This window comes from Nelumbo nucifera, chromosome 5, assembly GCF_055504915.1.
Source record: "Nelumbo nucifera cultivar China Antique chromosome 5, China Antique-T2T, whole genome shotgun sequence".
Classification (NCBI taxonomy): Eukaryota; Viridiplantae; Streptophyta; class Magnoliopsida; order Proteales; family Nelumbonaceae; genus Nelumbo; species Nelumbo nucifera.
In genome coordinates this window covers 8,507,352-8,520,388 of record NC_142653.1, presented here as the reverse complement: position 1 = coordinate 8,520,388, position 13,037 = coordinate 8,507,352, and the positions used below count along the sequence as shown (strand labels likewise).

At 37.6% G+C, this 13,037-nt stretch overlaps 1 protein-coding gene across 1 annotated transcript; it reads left to right on the top strand.

Moving 5' to 3' along the window:
- Positions 1–9,101: 9,101 nt before the first annotated feature.
- LOC104607701 (uncharacterized) lies at positions 9,102–12,580 on the top strand. The gene is made up of 3 exons (XM_010273397.3): positions 9,102–10,072; positions 10,810–11,157; positions 11,256–12,580. The coding sequence occupies exons 1-3, from the start codon at positions 9,650–9,652 to the stop codon at positions 11,874–11,876; spliced, it is 1,392 nt and encodes a 463-aa protein (XP_010271699.1). The 5' UTR covers positions 9,102–9,649; the 3' UTR covers positions 11,877–12,580.
- Positions 12,581–13,037: the final 457 nt, after the last annotated feature.

Below are 13,037 nucleotides of genomic sequence, written 5' to 3'. Positions count from 1 at the left end.
CCCGAATCTCATATTAAAAAAAAAGGAGTATTATTCATAATTCCATATCCCAGTCTTGGCAACTTGGGAAGTTGTCCCAGACGTACCATCAATATTTTTAGTAATAGCCAACTTGTGATTTGTGAACACCGCACGGCACAGGCAGGAGAGATGAACGGCCTTGATTATACCACGTGTGTCGGTAATGGTCAATGAGAGCGGAGAGAGAATTAAATAAATAAACAAAAATTTTGAGATTGGTCGTCATGACTTGTGGCGAAGGCAGGTATATATGGACGTTATACAATGTAATGATAATTTACCCTGCAACGCTTTCATCTCATCCTGAGCTCTAAGAAGTAAGAAGTAAGAACACGATGAAGATGAACTCACACTTTACTTAATTATCAAAAGAGGAGCGCAACTCACACTCACTCACGTCGTATATTAGAATTTAGAGGTCACCTGATACCAACTTGCTAACGGTTAAAACTCAAAAGACAAGAGATACAAAGTTATGGTCCAACCCAAGGTCTCGATCCTCGAGTACGAAAGTATTCCAGATAAGAGAAACTTGGCACACATTCTGAAACTGCTAAATCTTATCAGTCTATCCTGCTTTTCCATTCTTTAAGAGACTGATTTATATATATATATAGATAGATAGATATATATATATATATAGTTGAGAGAAACAGATTTTAGTGGAGAGTTGAGACAAACATCACGAAACCAAATGCGATGGAAATGAAAAGAACTGACAAACATGCAAAACTGCACTGCAATCAGGAAAATATAATCAATCAGACGGCAGAGGAAGGGTGAATAGACCATTTAATATAATCAAACTGAAATGGCATATATATATATATATATATATATATATCATGGGAGAGGCACTTCTGGGGTAAAGGTGAGCCTAGTATTTTATGATTAAGTCCATATTGGCTCATAAAATAAAAGCCCATATTTATTTTTCTGGGTGAAGGTGAGCCTAGATGCAAGTAAAATATACACTAATTAAAGAGGGGGTCGATGCAACCCAATAGAAGGGAAAGAGCAGCATCAAGTAGTGGTAGCGCAGACGACACTTAGCTTTGACTTTGACTCGTCGTATAATAACTATGTCACAATATTCCAATATCTATGATGCCGGAAAGGGATTACACTGTGAGAGTTTGCCTGGCTCGGACAATATCTGCATTGTCTTTGTCTGTCTGCTACCCTTGGTTATTAGCTTACGGTCATTTCAAACCAATTTGGGTTGGGCTTGACACAAACCCAACCCAGTTCAATTGGGTCAGGATCAGGATTATGGTTAGAGAATGCCAAGTACAAAGATGGGCTGTGTTGCATCAAAATTAGATAGTGTACCAAAGTTGACTTCACGTTGAGCCAATCGGGACTAATTTGTACCGCTGAACGCTGATAGCTGATAGCAGGTAGCCTTCCCCCTTCAGAGATGGTACCAATAATCAGATAATCCAGGTCCAGGTCCTTATTAGTAGATGACGTTTTGGATAGCCTGGGCCTGGCGGGAATCGACAACACATGGAAATTGGAATCCGTTTTGAGATGTGATATCTGAGTTGTTCTCACTCCTTTTTTATTTGGGCGCAGCATACGTTGGCTGATTCTCTTGAGAAGATGTCTCTCTGTTGACTTGCGTTCTGCTAAACTGATCCATCATCTAGCTGGTCAGCAGTCAGCCCTCGCCTCCCATTCCCAACTCCAAACTCATTAAACTTAATTTAAAAAAAAAAAAAAGTTAAACCTCCTCTCAATGAATTAGATAGGCAGTCTCCATTGAAGTTGTTCACATTTTCCAGCGCAAGAGGTAGACAGGACCTACAGGAAGCTTCTGCAGGTTTCAACTTTATTATTTAATAATAGTGATAAAAGATTTTCCTAAATTGGCTAAGGAATATACCTTTAGGTTGGGAAAATGCATTTTCTGCAATCCATGTAAATAAAAAGATTCTTTGTTATTGGCATGTCAGTCATTAATTAGAAACGCTAGCTGTTGGTGTAATTTGCCCCAAAAAAAATAACACCTCCATTTCTTTTCTTTCTCATATTTTTGGTAGAGGGTAGAACCGTACAAGTAGAACTTTCTCATTTGATGGATTCCAATTTTAATATTCAGGAATTAGCAAAGTAGAGAGAAGAAGATAAAGGCCCAGACATTGTATCTATCCAACTGGACTGGGCTCTTCTTTCATGGCTGTTTGAAAGTTTGAAACGGAACGTGCTTTAGAAAGCAGTGAAGAGGAAGACAGGAGAAATTCGTTAGCATCAGATGCGCCAGCACGTGCCCCAAGCGCGTGAACTGAAGGGTAGGTTGTCTTGTTTGTGTGGTGTGGTGTGGTGGGCATCAACGTCAGAAAGGAGAATTGAGAAGTGAGAACATCATCTGGGGCCCACACGGAAACCAAACTGTACCCTGGTTGGCTGGTTTGCATTACGTACCCCCCCCCCCCCCCCATTTACTTAATAAGTATTAATTATGTCCTTAATTGTTTTTCAAACAAATGCTAAAAGCTCTCAGTCTCTCTCTCTCACATTAAATTCATATAAAAAACATATACATATGAGTGTCAGTTTATAACTAAAAAGAACATAATAGCAACAAAGTCAGAGCAAATTATATATATGGTCTTGTGGAAGATAATAGCAGCTACGAAGAGGCTTTAGCTTTAAGACAAGAGGGTTGGGCTATTTTAAAAAAAATACTTACTTTTTTTATAATATATTTTTTTTAAAATACTTACTTTTCATCATGTTCTGCATCTCCCACCTCTAAACCTCTTTTTTTCTTTTACTTTAATTTAATTGGGGGCTAATATTTTGGAACATTTTGTTAAATGGTTTAAAATAAGTTGGTTTCCTTTTCCTAGACAAAGCAAGTTACCAAGTCCTCTTGTCACACTAGGCAGCTGAGCCAATGGGTCCTTTATGTCTTTACTTTTTCTTTCCTGTTTCAAAGCTCTAATTTTCTTCCATTTCTATATATATATATATATATATATGTTTTTATATTAAAAATGTTGATTTTGGCTATTCTTACTCTCCAAAGAAAGAGGGAGTAGATTTAATTTGTTAAGCAACTGATTAAATTTAGAGTGCTAGGCTTGACAATGATACCTAAAAATCTGAGACCAATCCAATTATTTTGAGATTTGGATAATGTATTTATGTAATTGAATCAGATTTGTATTTTGTAATTTACATCTAATTAATAATTGGATTGAGTTGGATTTAATTCTATCCGATTCGACTAAAATCTGAATTCGATTATATTATAATATTTATTAATTTTTATATAAGTATAGTTTAAATTATAAAAGATATATTTTTATATACTATATTATATATGAATCTATATATAATAAATTCAGTATACATATTCACATTAATTTATTTTATATAAAAGTTGGAAAGTAATTTTTTTGTATTTAAAAAAAATTAAAACAAAATCAGATTAAATCTAAATCCGATGTGAATCCGTTAAGATTCAAATTCGAATCCAAGATGTTTAAATCTAATCGATACAAGCTTTCAGAATCGGATTTTATCACATCCAATTCCATTACAGCCCTACTCTCTCACATCACTACTTTTACATGTGTTTATGTGGTGTATTTATTAAACTATTTTGATGTAAACTGTAAACTGTAAAAGCAATGGTGAGGGTAGCCGTAGATATCTAATATGGTTAACATCATTCTAAAATAATCTTCTCCCTACTATGTTAAAAAAAAAAAGTAAGTAAATTAAGAGGTATTGCCCGCAACAACATATAAATAAATAAAAGAAAACATAGAGATGTGTCCATAATACAAAAATATATGACATGTATTTCAAATTTTCAAGGGGATGACTGCTTTGTCTTCAAGGGATATAATTTCTTTCTGCCTTATCTCATTTGTATTCATTACCCACCTTCCGTTGGTGACCAAAACATAGAATAAACGCCAAATTGATTGTGTGGGTTCATCATTATATTCATGCGTGCCTGTTTATGAGTCATTTTTATTTTCCATGAAATGGTTATACAAACAACAAAATGAGTATTCAAAACAATTAAAAGGTAATATAAAATGATTATTGTACGTAGTGTTCAAAACTTGCTATATCTAGACAGGTGGCAACCTAAAATGGATATTAATTAATGGGCTGATTCTAAAAGGTGTATCATTAAATGATGCGGAAAAGATATGGTATGAAAAGAGTTTTAACCAATCAAAATCCATCCATGAATTTTGATAAATAACACCTGATTGGTTATTACGTTTATGATTCCAATTGACTGGTCAGAAATTTTTTAGATTTCATATCAAGACCTGGAACCGACCCATCGGTGGAACTATAACAAGCACTAACAGTTTAGGTCCATCGGGTCAGACCCCGAGCCATTGACAACCCTACTTTTTAGGCTACATTTGAGAATGCTTAAAAATAAGCACTTGTTTTGGGTTGGGACCACACCAATAACCAATTATTTGTGTTTGAGAAATCAGCCCGAATAAGCACTTATTCAATAATCCCAAATTTGTGGGCTTATTTTAAGTGCTTATTCAATAAATGATTTTTTCCTTTACGGAGTATCTTGGCCTGTCATGTCATTTTGAAAATACCTATACTACCCCTATTTTAAATAAGTGTTTTTTCACCAAATGCTCATGAGCGCCTGTTAACTTGCTCAATAAACACTTATTTCGCAAATAATTACTTCCAAGCCCCAAAGATCAAAATATCGACACGCCATTAATATGATTGATACTCTATGTTTGGTTTATTTTTATCTTTTTTAAGGATCAGGGATGCCTTTCTAATATCATATTGACGTTTTGATCCTTGATTTACACAAAGATTTCCTGTGTGAAGGAAGGCCCTTTTGGCAAGTTTGGATTTCCTGCAATAAAAAATTCTGCACACATAGCATCCAATCACACATTTAGAATATCTCTCATACATACTAAATTCATGGAAAGATATTCCCAATGTACCGGTGAATTCCCATGTTTTAAGTGTATGTGCAGAGTTTTTACTTATGGGCAATCCTATGGTCGTCGTCTACCATCTATCGGGCTCTGGAAAGTGAACAGCCAAAGCTTTCTTCTCTTTATACTTTCATTTTAGCTAGAGATTAATAATTCATTCCACTTTATTATAATGGATAACATTAATTCTTTCTTACTCTTTTTTTTTTTAATTTTACTACTTTAATATAAGAATTTCGATAAATTGTAGAATGGTGGAAGAGTCTTGTTCAGTATGGAGCTGAATTGCAGTGGGACCTCCAAAAGTAAACACATAACCCAGCCAATCCAAAGGGATGCTTATTTGGTACATCCGTTAAAATGGCAATTTCATCAACAACCAACCAAAAGCATCATTCTTTATTAGTAATTTATTTTATCCTCTCAAGGTTTTTAGGGTTTACTATAGATAAAAGATTTGCAAGTTGTCTTGGTCAACACTGATGCTATGTGGTCTGAGTTTCCCATACTTTGACTTTTGAATCCTCTTCAAATAAAAAACCATCACGAGTTGGTTTGCCAGCTCCTTAATTGGCTTCTTATACCATTCCCAAGCATTAGTAACCTTGACTCCTTTCCATTCAAATTATTCTGATTCCTTTTCTTTTACAAGTTGAAATAAAGTAATTAAGACTCAGTTAAGAAAGCGTATAAATGCAAATGTGTATTATATAAATATAAAACTTACAAATATAACATAAAAGTTTTGTACGGTACATATTTGTATTTGTACTCTTTCATTACAAGGTGTTGTCCGTAAATAATTTCTTGAAAAAAAGTAATTATCATGTTAACAAAAGTAATTATTGTGATTATTTTTTTTATGAAGCGGCAATTTTTTTGTTTTTGTTTTAAAAACAAAATCATTCATAATACCCGTTAAAATCAAAACACTTGTTTAAATATTACATGTTATGCACGTATGGAGAGGATATTTGATATCCGAATGGTCAGATTAGTGGATCAAAGGTCAGTAGAGCCACACGAGTAGGGACATGGGGTGAGGCCCACTATCAATGAGAGCTTACAATTCCAACGCACGGACTTGATCCTTCCTCTCTGATATGAGAATGAATGAAGCCAATACTCAATAAGCGACCAACTCGAAGTTTTACCATAGTATTTACATTTTATAATATATATATATATATATTAAAAATATAAAAAATAAAAAATCCAAAGAACTGAATCGGTTAAAAACTGAACTGAACATTCGGTTAAACAATTAGTTTTGGTTTACAGTTTTTCAAAAACTGGCAATACTAATTGGGTTTTAAAAAATAATTCATGGTTCAATTAACCTTACCGTGTGCATCTCTGCCTAAAACATTAACATGGCAAATTCGAAAGAGAGAAACATTACAATTGAAGTTATTACAAGAGTTGGATCTGTTAATTAAGGAGTGCTCCGCACACCAACCTCACAGTATGTTCCAACCGCACAGGGAGCATCTCCTGTATTGAGGACTCTCGGAGGAGCAAATGCCAATTCTTATTGCAATGGTTTAAAAAAAAAAGTTATTGCAATTTTGTACAATTACAAAACCCAATCAAGAGTAGAAACGTTAATGACTGTACATCTTATAATTATATGGCTCACTAATTGTTCGGTCCTGATTGGGTCTCAAATTATCATTGCACATTGCACTAAAATATCACGTGAACCTACTCAAATCTATCTCTTTAGGGGTGCCAACTTTTGCATGTTAGATTTTATCAAAATTTCAATGGACCAATTTGAAGCCAGCCCAAAACAGTGTAAATTATTAGCTCGAGTCAGCCCAACTTGCACCCTTCTCTCTCTTCTCTCTCCCTTTTCCTCTAACTCAAAACAAGAAAGTAGAGGCTAATTAAGTATGTGTTTGGTTCCGTTTATGTTTATTGAGTAAACGGTGTTATATAGACGCCCCATCAGTAAATGCTTCATTAATTGCATCCGATGTGCCTCTCCTATTTCAGAAAGTTTCATTTTGCTGATGTGGTGCCTAATGGCCCCTACATGTCATAAATACCGTCATTAATTGATTTTCTTGGTTTTATAGTTACACAAGTACAAAACATTTATTCAATAAACATAAATAGAACCAAACACCACCTAAGATATAAGTGTCTTTGACCATCCGTTAGGTCAGTGGTTTAGCCATGTGATCCGAATAGATCGCCCTGCAATGCTTTAAAATAAAAATTGGCCTAAAACCCATTGTCCAAGTCAAATGGATTCATACTTTGATGGATCGTTCAATGTTTTTTTTTTTTTAGCAGTTGAAGGCTGAAACAGAACTGGTACCCTTACTAGTTTCCTGGCCTAATTGAAAATTTTAAAACCAAAGTAGCCAAAACTGAAATTTTTTGTTTAGTCTTTAGTTAAAATTAAATTTCTTTAATATATTAATACACATCAACATATTAATATATTATTATACAATATATATATATATAATAGTATATAATACATATAGTGTAATATATTATAGATATATAGCATATATATTAGTATATATTATATAAATAATAAAGTTTGATTAATTCAATTTTATTATTATCTGAATTTTCTAATATGAAAACCAAAGCCGAAACAAAAATTTTATAAAATGAAATTAATCAAACCAAATTAACTAAAAAGCAAAATGATCGAACCAAAAAATCAAACCCAAAATTTTTAGGTCGATTTTTCTGTTCACCTCATTAGACTCGAGAATGCGTGAGCCCAACTGACCCAACAGACCCTTAGCAATTAGTATCGGGAGAATGAGTTACAACATCACCACATCACAAATGTCTACAAAACGCTACATTGTGCCAAATACGATATGAGTATATGACTTAGTCCAGATCTATAGCAAACATTTGTTGTTAACATTTATCAGTATATTTAGTACTTTTTTTTTACTTTTAAACCAATATCAAAATGAATGGTTGAACTGTTCCCCGATGATAACCCTGCAAGGGACAACCAAACAGGGGTTTGTTAGAAATAGGTTATTTTGGACGAAGGTTCAAAGTATCAATAGTCCAATACCATAGGCTTCGTATTAGTTGTATCGGTATCATACTTTTAATCTTTTAGATAATCGATACCTCTTTTACCTATTTTTAAGGTATATTTTAGAAAATCTTTCCTAATAATTAAATAACATGAAAATAGCCTTATTGTGAAATTTTGACCAAAAAAAAAAAACTATAGAAAATGTACAAGGTTGTTACACCCCCTTCCTGTGTATTCAGGTGTTTTGATACTTTCAACTATGCTTTGGATGTAGTACTGAAAGAATCATTCTTGAAGTTGCCTGTGTAACATCTAACCATCAGTATCACACAATCTCTTTCGAGGATTAACAAAATAATGATCTTTAGACAGTTAAGACAAACTTAGGGGCTTGATCGGTAATAAATCTTAATTAGCAGCACCAAACTTGTCACACATGGGTTCGGTTCGGTAGGTTTGCTTTGGGTCCCACTTAAAAAGCAAGAGCTGCAAGACCATATATAGCGAAGAATTGACTTGATTTTCTTGGCGCGGTCCGTCAAACACAGAACGGGCCTAGGAAAGTTTAGATGGGCCATGGACAGAAAACTCTGTTAAATGGGCTCGCTCCCCCACCCCACTAGTGGTCCCAAACTCCAAAACTAGCACCTACACAAACAATGTGAATGTGGCATGGGTTGCATTAATCAGCAGTGGTGAGGCTCCTTCCTCACATGAGAGAGAACTTTTCTGACGTCAGATTAGAATCTAGTTAACATCCCATGTCCACACCACATTGTAATCTCATTTCTCAAACATGTCCGTCCCATCCAACCCATTTGGGTCCCACTGACGAAAGGTTTTCCTCGTCGACGCTCGACGTCCTACCCTTTATTGAGGAACGATGCATCTGCCGGACCTAAAACCGTGTTTACGGTCTAGCTGACAAGGACTAGATTTCCATTGTAATCATCAAATATAATAGGGAAAAAAAAAGAAAAGGAAAGAAAGAAATTCCTCCACCATCCATTGCCGTTTGATTCCCGTTATCTTGTAAGGCGTCAAAATAACGGCGCAAAATATATGCTGTAACGAAAAAGCCGCTTGATTCAGTTATACTCTACCGGAGTACAGTACCACACACTCTCTCTTCGGTGCTAGCCTATTTATCGTCACGCGCGAAAGCTTTTTATTTTTATTTAAATAAATAAATATTTTTTTTTTTAGATATATTAAATTTATATTTATTTATTATTATCTTAGTCCGGTAGTCCACAAGACCACCACTCTCTTCCAATAGTTCCAAACCGGTGTTTCTACTTCTTCTCACCTTTTAGGCGTCGCTGCCTTTTGGGTTTGAGTAGTTTCTCTGTAGTAGTTCTCTGCTCAGTGCTCTTACTCTCTCTTTCAAACAGGAAGCGCATTTCATTCGATCCGTTCCCGTATATTAGGGTTTCTTAGAGAACTCCGTCGGAACATTCTGTACGATGATAGTTCTGTAGTCTCTGGTCTCTAGTCTTGCTGTTGCTTTGCTCATTCTCTCTCACATAAATATTTTCTTAATATTAGACAGCAGAAGAGGGAAAAGGGGTAAGGGTTTGATCTTCTGCTTCTCTTAGAGTTTTGTTTGAGTAGGTTTTAGGGGGGGCGGTAGTTTTTGGAAATGGAGAAGAAGCAGGGATTCTTCTCGGCTTTAAAGGAAGAGGTGGTAAGAGGGTTATCGCCGGCGAGGTCGAGGACCAGGAGTCCGTCCCCGATTTCTGGGCTTCTCCGGAGGAGGAAGCAGTACGTAGCCCATCCTGAGCCGTTGGTTGCAAGATCCGGGAGCTTGAGACCGGTGGGGGAGACGCTGACACCGTTGATGGAAGGGCCTGATCCCGATGCCTGCGAGGGTGGTGATTCGAAGAAGGAAGGATGGGGTCATTGGATGAAAGGCCAGCTCTCAAGGGCGCCGTCGGTTTCTTCGTCTCCTTTCAAGCGTTCCGATCTGAGGCTTCTCCTTGGTGTCATGGGCGCGCCTCTCGCCCCTGTTCACGTTAGCACTGCCGACCCTCTGCCTCACCTTAGCATCAAAGACACTCCCATTGTGAGTTTCTATCCCTCTCCCTCTCCCTCTCCCCCCTTTCTCACACATACGGATACGAACACTTTGTTTTCGTACTTTGTGGTTTTATTTACGTTTCTAGTCCTTGCTTATGGAGTATTCTTCCGTTCTTCCGGCTGCCATTTATTTCTCCTTTTAACAATGCCTTGTGCATTTCTCTTTTTTTAACATTTTTATTTTCTCTTTACATGGGATGGGGCTTGGATCAATGACTTGGAATCCCTGGGCATTTCTAATAATAGGGACTCGTAACTCGTAAGAGAATGCCAGTTAAGATCTCACTTAAAACTACTGAAACCTTAATGGAAGCACTGGTTTGTAGTCTTTGTAGTAGTAAATGGCATTAGAACCATTACTTTTTTTTTTCTTATTCCTTGGGGTCACTATTTCTTTCTGGTGTTAGATAATTGAGTTTTTAGCGTGAAACGGAAATGGGCGCCTCTGTACTGCCTTCGTTGTTTCGTGAACATTAAAGTGAAAAAATCGTAGATTTGCAACTCCTGACGAATTCTTCATGGTTTGAAAATTTGTAATGGCAAAATCCAAAACGCTAGAAGTTTATGTATTGAACAAACGTAGAGTGGATGCCCCTTCTCCTCTGTTCCAAAATTGCACAGCAGTTGTCCCCTGTATGAGTTCTTCTCACCGTTACAATTTAGTGAGACCCCCTTCTCAATTTAGTTAGTACTTTTTTCGATGAATTCCTGGCGATGTTGCAGGAAACTTCGTCTGCTCAGTACATATTGCAACAGTACACGGCTGCATCAGGAGGGCAAAGGCTGCAGAGCTCCATCCGAAATGCCTATGCCATGGGAAAGGTCAAGATGTTAGCCTCCGAGTTCGAGACAGCTACAAAGGTTATGAGGAACCGGAATGCTTCAAGAGCGGCCGAATCAGGTGGGTTTGTTCTGTGGCAGATGAACCCAGATATGTGGTATGTGGAGCTTGCAGTTGGTGGCAGTAAGGTTCATGCTGGTTGCAATGGAAAGCTGGTCTGGAGGCACACCCCATGGCTTGGTGCGCATGCTGCAAAAGGGCCTGTTAGACCATTACGTCGTGCACTTCAGGTGAAGTTCAAATCACTGGTTCATCATGTCAAGCTGTTGCCTCTGTAGATAGATTTGCTGCTAGCCATCTGACCATTCTGATTTTTTGTTATTTTCAGGGTCTTGATCCAAGAACCACCGCCAGCATGTTTGCTAATGCGAGGTGCATCGGAGAGAAGAAGGTCAATGGTGAGGATTGCTTCATCCTTAAGCTCTGTGCGGATCCACAGACATTGAAGGCCCGAAGCGAAGGGCCGGCGGAGATAATAAGGCACGTTTTGTTTGGCTACTTCAGCCAAAGGACGGGGCTCCTTGTCCAGATGGAAGACTCCCATCTTAGCCGCATTCAGTCAAATGGTGGTGATGCCGTGTATTGGGAAACAACCATTAATTCTTTTCTTGATGACTATAGACCTGTGGAAGGAATTATGATAGCCCATTCAGGCCGTTCGGTAGTGACTCTTTTCAGGTTTGGCGAGATGGCAATGAGTCACACCAAGACAAGAATGGAGGAGGCATGGACAATTGAGGAGGTAGCGTTCAATGTTCCCGGTCTGTCGATAGATTGCTTCATTCCCCCGGCTGATTTAAGGTGTGGCTCCATCAGCGAGGCATGTGAGCTCCCTCGTGGTGAGAGGGGAAAGGCCACGGCGGTGGCAACACATCGGGCCAAAGTCGCTGCACTTGAGAAATCACATAACCACAACATGGATAATGTTGTATGGAAGATGAAAGTCTAACAATTGTGGGGGTAGGTATTAGGGGAAAATTGTTCATACAGGTGGTGGGTACTTTAATTGACTGACATGTTAGAAGGTGGAAGTGTAGGAGTGAAGCTGACCAAGTAATTTTGGAGTTGGAAAATCATCCAATCTCTGTAAATAGGAGCATAATCATTCACAGGAGGTCCTGCTTGGCGCCTGCACGAATCTTTATACTCTCAAAGGCAGCATTAGAGGTCGGGGTTCCATTTCTGGCCGGGACATGGTACAGATGGAGAGGTTTGTTTTTTTTTTTTTTCGCTTTTCGGTGTACCTTCCATACACGGAGGCTGGTGGCGATGTTGTGTTGATATCTCGGAGAGGCACCACTAACCTGCCATGATTTCTACTAATTCTCTTTCCTGAAGTATGTGACGGCGGTGGCAACAAGAATCTGGCTGCCTGTCGTCATGGCTTGGCACTATTTTTTTTTTTTTTTTCATGTTGTTAGTTTTTGGTTTGTGTGGGCTTGGTTTTTGAGTAATGTAGAAGTTGTCTTTGGCTGGGTCTCTCTCGAGCTTGGCCCTGGTACAGGAGTTGGATGGTAACGGGAGGGGGATGAAAATCCATATTTTTTTTTTTCTTTCCTTTCTGCTGTAACCAAAAGTTGAGTGTCTGATCTGGGTTTTTGTTATATTGTCACGAATGCTAAGGAAAGATGTAAAAAAACAAGTATTTATTTATTTTCTCTCTAAACAGTAGATGAACAGTAGATATTGGATGGTTTGCCTCTTGAATTGAATAAACAAGAAGAAGAAAAAGATTAAAAGAAAGTAGTTGAATGTGTAAGACCGAAGTCATTTTCCTGTGCGGGGGCCGGGGGGAACGTACCCTTCCCTTACCCTTTGACGCAGGGCACGACATGGACACAAGACAGCGCCTGTGGTTAGTTATGGACTTGCGGGAAAGTTTAAAAAGCAGTGTAAAAAATGGGTCCATATCTGGGTCGGATGGATGTCATTGTCGAGCGTTCTTACATTCAACATTTCTTTTCCATTTTTTAACCTCTCCCTTCCCTTTATTTTTCTGACCGCTGCACCCAAACCACTAACCAAACTAAGAATTGGATCAAAACATAGGGCGACGGAGCCTGGGGACACAGGAACTGCATCGATCAAGGGAAAAGCTTGTATGAGAAGT

Bases quoted from the DNA above. Each gene is read 5' to 3' on its own strand.
- LOC104607701 (XM_010273397.3), top strand. From the start codon at position 9,650: ATGGAGAAGAAGCAGGGATTCTTCTCGGCTTTAAAGGAAGAGGTGGTA. The intron at 10,073-10,809 runs GTGAGTTTCTAT...GCGATGTTGCAG, and splicing joins GCATCAAAGACACTCCCATT to GAAACTTCGTCTGCTCAGTA. The intron at 11,158-11,255 runs GTGAAGTTCAAA...TGTTATTTTCAG, and splicing joins CATTACGTCGTGCACTTCAG to GGTCTTGATCCAAGAACCAC.